Here is an 8,816-nt window from a genome sequence, read left to right on the forward strand (position 1 = left end):
ATCTATAACAAAAATAACAAATACAAAAAAAGACACAAAAATCCTCATATAGACAGTAAGATCAGTGAGTGTGTTTGTGTGTCTTTGTGTGAGACTGTTTGTGTGGGTGTGTGAGAGAGAGAGGGTCTGAGTGTGTGTTTATCTACATTTGTTTTTTTTTTTGTCACATCAATCATTTGTATTATTACTATCAAAATTTTCTTTCAATTGAAAAGTTCTCATGAATCATGTTTGTGAAAAGTACGTCATTTATTATTTATGCACAAAAATGAGAGAAAAATAAAACACGATGAGAAATGACCTTGAGATCAGAATTGAATTGATGTTTGTATCATGAATATAATAAATTCCACACAAGACTGGCATGAGCTTCAGGAGAGTTTCTGACATTATAAAACATTAATCATAATCATATGTTAATCACATTACAATCACAATTGCTGTAAAATAAAAAGTCAATATTTTAATTCTACTACTACTAGTAATAATAAATATATAATTTTATTTTATATTACAATAGTTTCATTTTAACTATAACAGTTATGTAATCTTTATAATATTAAAATTCATATTTTGGTTGATATTAATAAGTACTGACTTTTTATTGAATAAAAATTGCAATAATATTATTGCAATAACAGTTTTGATGGAGGTTTCTGGCTGTTTTTGAAGGAGTTATGGTTGATGTAACTGGATGGTGAAATTGTGATGAAATGATGGGCTTGATGGAACCACAAGCAGTTCTGTCTTGGCAAGGTTGAGTTGAAGGTGATGGTCCGTCATCCAACTAGAAATGTCTGTTAAACAAGCTCAGATGCGAGCAGCTATTCTCGGATCATCAGGATGGAATGAGAGGTAGAGTTGAGTGTCATCAGCATAGCAGTGACATGAAAAGCCATGTTTCTGAATGACAAAACCTAGTGATGCTATGTAGACAGAGAAGAGTGGTCCAAGAACTGAGCCCTGAGGCACCCCAGTAGTTAGATGTTGCAACTTGGACACCTCACCTCTCCAAGATACCTTGAAGGACCTATCTGAGAGGTAAGACTTAAACCACTGGAGTGCGGTTCCTGAGATGCCCTTTGCCAGTAGGGTTGACAGGAGGATCTGGTGGTTAACTGTGTCAAAAGCAGCGATCCAGATCCAGCAAGATAAGTATTGAAGATTTTGAATCCGCTCTTGCCAGTCTTAGGGCTTCAACAACTGAGAGCAAGGCAGTCTCGGTTGAATGTCCACTTCTGAAGCCAGATTGGTTGCTGTCAAGGAGGTTGTTCTGTGTGAGAAAGGCAGAGACTTGGTTGAATACAGCTCGGTCAAGTCTTTTTGCAATAAAAGGAAGAAGGAAAACCATTCTGTAGTTCTCTAAAAGAGATGGGATAAGGGTGGGTTTCTTAAGTAGTGGGGTTATACAAGCCTGTCTAAATGCTGAGGGAAAAAAAGGGATGTGTTAATGACGTGAGTGAGTGCAGGTACAACTGCAGGAGAAATGGCTTGAAGGAGATGAGATGGAATAGGATCAAGGGGACAAGTAGTAGAATGATTAGAAAGGATGAGTTTTGAGACTTCTGCCTCAGAAAGTAAAGAGGATGTGAACGAGTGTATGTTTGCTGGTAAGATGTGCTGGCAAACTGTGGTGTGGAAAATTGTGCACTGATGGTTTTAATTTTAACAATGAAGAATGTGGCAAAGTCGTCAGCTGTTGATGAAGGAGGGGGAGAAGCAGGACAAAGGAGCGAGAAAAATGTTTTAAAGAGCCTGTGAGAGTTAGACAAATTGTTAATTTTGTTATGGTAGTATGTCCTTTTAGCAGTGGAGACACTAGCAGAGAAGAAAGAGAGGAAAGGCTGATACATCAGGTCAGTAGGATTTTCTGATTTGCGCCACACACTTTCAGCAGCCCTGAGCTTAGAACGGTGTTCGCAGAGAACATCAGACAGCCAAGAGGCAGAAGGGGTGTCCTGGAAGGCAAGGGGCAGACAGTGTCTAAACAAGACATAAGAGTGGAGCAGAAAGTATCAGGAGATGCAAACTGTTTAGGGGGAGGAAGCAAAGATCAAAACATTGCAGATAGCCGAGAGGGTGAGAGTGAGCATAGGTTGCATCTAAAGATGACATATGGAGGGGTATGTGTTGTGTCAGGAATCATGTTGAGGTTAAGAGTGAGGAGGAAGTGATCGGAGGTGTGCAGTGGAGTAGCCAGCACATGATCAGTGGAGCAGTGTCTTGTGTAAATAAGGTCCAGTTGGTTGCCTGATTTGCGAGTAGCCGTAGTTAATACTCTCATGAGATCAAAAGAGGCAAGCAGAGTGTGGAAGTCTGCAGCCTGAGGTTTATATAAGTGGAGGATTAATCATTATTTCTGGACAAATCAGTTAGTCACTCCTGCTTTACAGCAAGTGGCACTCGTGCTAATGGCAATTGCATTTCACCGTCTTTGTTTTTATTTCGGCAAATTAAATTTGGCGAATGCAAAAGTGATTATTGTTCATCCAGCCACACAAGAAAACATGCAATCTGAGGGAATACGTGATCACAAAGGCAAGTTGTTTCACTATTGTAAGTTAATGCTGTTAAATAGGAGGGGGAAAAAAATAAAACATTTTACATTTAACCCTTTATAGGGCACTCATTGATATAATTGGAAATTAAAAATTTCCACCCTGAAGTGTTATTGGAGGTTATTACAAGACTTTTGCACTTTTGTGACTTCAAAATTGTTTGAAGTCACAAAACAGAAACAAAAAACAGAAACAATGCTCAGGTAGGCCGTGGCATTTAAACGATGCCCAATTGGCACTAAGGGGCCTAAAATGTGCCAAGAAAACATCCCCCACACCATTACACCACCACCACCAGCCTGCACAGTGGTAACAAGACAGGATGGATCCATGTTCTCATTCTGTTTACGCCAGATTCTGACTCTACCATCTGAATGTCTCAACAGAAATCCAGACTCATCAGACCAGGCAACATTTTTCCAGTCTTCAACTGTCCAATTTTGGTGAGCTCGTGCAAATTGTAGCCTCTTTTTCCTATTTGTAGTGGAGATGAGTGGTACCCAGTGGGGTCTTCTGCTGTTGTAGCCCATCCGCCTCAAGGTTGTGTGTGTTGTGGCTTCACAAATGCTTTGCTGCATACCTCGGTTGTAACGAGAGGTTATTTCAGTCCAAGTTGCTCTTCTATCAGCTTGAATCAGTCGGCCCATTCTCCTCTTACCTCTAGCATCAACAAGGCATTTTCGCCCACAGGACTGCCGCATACTGGATGTTTTTCCCTTTTCACACCATTCTTTGTAAACCCTAGAAATGGTTGTGCGTGAAAATCCCAGTAACAGAGCAGATTGTGAAATACTCAGACCGGCCCGTGTGGCACCAACAACCATGCCACGCTCAAAATTGCTTAAATCACCTTTCTTTCCCCCATTCTGACATTCAGTTTGGAGTTCAGGAGATTGTCTTGACCAGGACCACACCCCTAAATGCATTGAAGCAACTTCCATGTGATTGGTTGATTAGATAATTGCATTAATGAGAAATTGAACAGGTGTTCACAAAAAAAAAATATAAAAAAATACAAAAAACATAAAAATTGTATGAATTCAAATACAGTGGCAGTGGCAGTCAAATGTTTGAGAGCCGCTCCCTTATCGCAAATGACGTAACTCATATATGATGGAATTAACAGGCATTATTGTACCACATTTACCACGTACCTTTGAGATACATTTGCTAGAAAAGGCAGTCCGTGTTTTTTTTTTTTTTTTTTTTAACCTATAGGCTATATGGAAAAATATAACAAAAAAGGCTAATATTTATTTATTTATTTTGTTGTTGTTTATTTTGTTGTGGTTTAGGGCAGCGGTTCTCAATTCCAGTCCTCGCGACCCCCTGCTCTGCACATTTTTTATGTCTCTCTTTATTAACACACCTGATTCAGATAATCAGCTCGTTAGAAGTGAGCTCCGTGCATGAACTGTGTTCCGACTGACATGGTCTCTACACAGTGTTCATTGCTCCTTACTCCCTGAGCAGGGGAAATCTGTTGAAGAATAAATCACAACGGAAAAACAAATCACGCATTTGCGCTGCGGCGCAACATCTTCACACACGGACATATGTGAAAAACATATACCTCGGTAAATAAATACAATATAAATTCACGTCTCACACACTTTAATGCATATGAATGGAACATATACGTTCGCTACGAACTGGAATCATGGCGGAATATCCTGCGATGTCCACTTCGCAGGGCACTTACGTTTGAATTCTGAAGTGATAAGAGAGACACACAAAATGTGCAGAGCAGGGGGTCGCGAGGACTGGAATTGAGAACCGCTGGTTTAGGGTATAATTCTAGGGCATAATTGTATTTATTTGCTTCATATTATTAAATTGATATTTGTAGTGTGATTATTATACATTTTAAAAGTCATTTAAATTAATTGGTTGGGTAAAAGTACTTACCGTAGGAAAATTTTGTCTCATCCACTTCAATTGTACTGTCTAAGTGGAGTCTGGCTATGCATGTGCTCAGATCACGGACACTGCTTTAAGCCTCTGTTATACTTTCCTCGTCCGTGAGTCCGCTATCCGCTCAGCTGACGAGTTCCACACATGCGCAGTAGATCGGCTTGAACAGACTAAACATGGCGATGTCTATGCAGGAGGAAGAGCTTCTTTGTCTGCTGTACTTGGCTAATTCGCAGAAAAAAATAAAAGACGTAGAGCAAGAAAGTGATATGTGCGGCCACTGAATGGGACCAGGACCAAAGACGGGGAGTTTAGTATGTTGGTGCAGGAGATGCATGCAATGGACGAGGAGAAGTACCATCAGAACTTTCGAATGTCTGCCGCCAAATTTAACTTCCTGGCCCGCAGAATCGGTGAACGCATCCAGCACAAAAGAACACACATTGCTCTGATCAGTGTGGCGGAAAGGTTAGCGATGGTTTTATGCTATTTATCATCTGGATGTTCTCAGGTCGGTGTGGCTGCAAGTTACAGACTGGCCAGCTGCACTATATTGAAGATTATTCCAGAGGTGTGCACGGCCATTTGGGACACTCTGCAGCTGGAATTCGTCCCCTTCCCATCCCAGACACAGTGGATGGACATAGCACATGATTTTTGTAGAGACTGGAACTTCCCAATGTGTCTTGGTGCCATCAACAGGAAGCATGTCACCATCAAAGCCCCCCAGAATGCTGGAAATGACTATTTTAATTTCAAGGGGAGTCACTCAGATGTTCTGATGGCTGCTTGTGATGCCCATTACCGGTTCACAATGGTGGACGTGAACACAATGGAGGCGTCTTCAAGAAAAGTATATATACGGGTCCAAGCTAATCAATGGCACTCTGGAGCTGCCACGACCAGCCACCCTGCCAGGCACGGATGTCACCAACCCGCATGTTTTTGTTGCAGATGCAGCTTTCCCACTGCTCCCAAATCTCATGCGCCCATTCCCAGGTAAAGTCTTTTATTTATCAGACCATACAAAAGAATTATAAAATGATATTTTGCAGTAATACTGTGTCACAACAGCATGACATGAACCACATTATCAATTTGTTGCTGTAATGATGTGGATGTTTAATTTAGGCCTATGTATGTATGTAAATAACTTCATATAGGTATATTTAATTGTATTTTTGAGTACCATTTATAATTTATAATGTTACATTTAATTACCTATTACGTTATGCTTGTGTAGCATCAAAGACACCACCATGTGTGTTCACACTGTTTGTATGTTCTTCTCACTTTATCCCACAGGCTCCAACCTCACGACAGCACAGCAAGTATACAACTACTGACATTCCCGGGCCCAAAGGATCATAGAAAACACATTCGTCATTATGGCATCCCGATGGAGGATTTTTGAACCCGACCAATTGACTGCAGCCCAGACAGTGTTTCAAGATTCAAGATTTTTATTTGTCACATACACAATTATATAGAGCATATATAACCAGCAGTGAAATGTGAGTCAGGTCCGCTCCATGGACAGTGCAATTATTAAAGAATACAACACAGATGAAAATATACATAAATATAGCTACTAAAAAATAAAAAAAAAAAATAAAAAAAAAAAAATATAAGAATAAAATATAAAAAAATGTATACTGTAGAATTAAATATAGAATGGAAAATAAAGGGCATAAAGTACACTGTAGTCTTAAATATTAAGATAACCAGGGATGTACAAGAGGCAATGTGCATATGTGCATTATACTGTAGTCTTAAATATTAAGATAAACAGGAATGTACAAGAGGCAAATGTGCAAAACAGGTTGACACTGTCAGTATGTCAATGTCAATATGAGGTAGAGAATGATGAATATCTTACTGATAAAGTGAATTAAGTATAGACATGAAGATGTTAAGAGGCTGGTTTTGAGTTTAGGAGTTTAGGATCCTGATGGCCTGGGGGAAGAAACTCCTAAGTCTCTTAGTTTTTGCCATCAGGCTACGGAAGCGCTTACCAGATGGTTGGACAGGATACATGTTGATATAAATTAGGCATAATTTGCCTGAGGTTGGCTTTGTTAAAGTCCCCAGTGATGATAATAGCAGCGTCAGGATGTTTGTTGATGTTGCTGCTGAGCGCATCGTGAAGCTCAGACAAAGCCAAGCCGATGTCTGCTTGTGGTGGGATGTAGACAGCAGTAACAATGATCGATGAAAACTCCTGAGGCAGATAGAATGGGCGGCAAATAATGGATAGATGTTCCAGATGAGGCGAGCAGGAGCGCGACAGAGTGGAGATATTCCTGGGGTCACAACATTTCTTGTTGATCATGAAACACACTCCTTCACCTTTGGATTTACCGGCCTCGGCTGTTCTGTCCATCCGTAAAACAGAGAAGTTTTCAGACGGCGTTACAGCAGCGTCACGGACCGAGGTCGTGAACCATGTTTCAGACAAACAAAGGATGTTACAGTCCCTAATGTCCCGTTGGAAACTTGGATACTCGATCGTCCATCTTATTCTCCAGCGACTGGACATTGGCGAGCAGAATGCTCGGCAGAGGAGGACTGTGAGCTCTTTTCCTCAGTCTGTTGCGAATCCCAGGGCGTTTCCTGCGGTGTTTCTTGATCCGTCGCATCGGGTGGTTATTCAGGTGGCCATTGTTTATCTCTGTGTTCCAGAGAATCTCGGATGGCCATGATGGATTGGAGGATAAAGTGTCCTGAAACAGGTCAGTGAAGCGGTGTCCAGTGTCCAAAAGTGTTACTTTGTCATAAATGATCAGTGCAGACGTTACGTGTGTAAAAAGAGAAAGCAAAAGTAGGTAAAAAAGTAAATAAAAACACAATCTAAGTGGACTCGGCGGCGCCATCTTGGATATTGTAGTACACATTGTGAAAGCATGTTTGGCTTTACACAACTACCTAACCCACACTGATGCATCTAATTCATGGTGTGGCAGGCGACACCAATCTACTTGAGGCAAGGCAGCTGACCGCCAGAAGAGCATCACGGTTTGCACTCAACACAAGGCACAATCTGATGGCATTTTTCCAGACACCAGCAGGACATGTGCCGGGGCAAGACAACATAGTAAGGAGGGGTCTCCAGAACATTTAAAATAGTTTAAATTAGTTTTTTAAATGGTTAATCACATTAAAAATAAAAGTTTGTTTACATAATATATGTGTATGTACGGTGTATATATAAATACACGTATATATTTTGAAAAATTTATTTACATGCATTTGTATATTCATATAATTTATTTATATATTTAATTTGTAAACATTTTTCTTATATGCATGTGTGTATATGTATATATACATAATATACACCGTATACACACAAATATATATAGTAAACAAACTTTTATTTTGAATGCAATTATCGACAGCACTAGTTTAAATGGTTGTTTATGCAGTTTGCATTTTGGTATTTTAAGAACTAAATTGCTTGTGAAATTTGTGTATTGACTTTGTAAATAAACAGCTGTTTGTGATTAGGTACTTTCTTGTTGTTCTTTGAAACCTCTAACAAAAAGATATGGAACACAGTCAATTTTGAAAGATTTATTTGACAAACCAATATAGAAAAAAACAAAAGCAAGAACAATAATATAAAGAACACCCAACACCAACAAATGAAACAACTGCCTTTTATTATTGACTGCTGTCATTTTGAAATGCCTGCTTCTGTTTATGATAAAGAAGCTGGTGTATTTCAAATTTAGCTTCCATGCAGACATGGGGTGGAAGTTTTGCCAGCATGCTTGGAACCATCACACCAAAGGCATGGTCCTCGTCCTCTTTGGCTTTGTCGATTTGTTGAAGCCGCTGGAGGATAGCATCTTCAGTGGGTGTGGTAGGTGTATGTCTTTTTCGTTTCAGAGATGTGGGGAGGTGAAAAACCTCACTTCCGGATGATGAGGAGGGTGTGGGTGATGACAGCCCAGCTGCTGCGGGTGGTGGTGAGAAAGCCTCTGATTGTGGTGATGGCGTCAAAGTTCTTGAGGAAATGGACTCATCTGCTTCAATTGCTTCCAGGTTCAGCGTGAATGTGTTGCCTTCTAGCTGCAATACATTAATATTTGTTAACCATAAATGTAAAGTCCTAGCAGATAGTATGGCAAATGTTCAGTACTTATAGCTGACAATGTAGGACAGTAACAGAATTGTACATTTCTTTTTTAATTACTATTCATGATATATAAACATATATACTACTATATTGTAATTTTAAATAATGAAGTGTAATCATGTACATTACATTTATTTACATTTATGCATTTAGCAGACGCTTTAATCATGTAGCAACTAAGCAAAAAATTTAGTCACAGGACG

General features: G+C 39.8%; 1 protein-coding gene across 1 annotated transcript; it reads left to right on the forward strand.

Moving 5' to 3' along the window:
- The first annotated feature begins 4,353 nt into the window (after window positions 1-4,353).
- Window positions 4,354-6,018, forward strand: LOC109083539. Its single transcript, XM_019098326.2, has 2 exons — window positions 4,354-5,471; window positions 5,778-6,018. Exons 1-2 carry the CDS (start codon window positions 4,789-4,791, stop codon window positions 5,884-5,886), a joined length of 792 nt encoding a protein of 263 aa, XP_018953871.1. The 5' UTR covers window positions 4,354-4,788; the 3' UTR covers window positions 5,887-6,018.
- The last annotated feature ends 2,798 nt before the right edge of the window (window positions 6,019-8,816 follow it).

The sequence above is a fragment of the Cyprinus carpio genome, chromosome A4 (assembly GCF_018340385.1).
Source record: "Cyprinus carpio isolate SPL01 chromosome A4, ASM1834038v1, whole genome shotgun sequence".
In the NCBI taxonomy this organism is placed as follows: domain Eukaryota; kingdom Metazoa; phylum Chordata; class Actinopteri; order Cypriniformes; family Cyprinidae; genus Cyprinus; species Cyprinus carpio.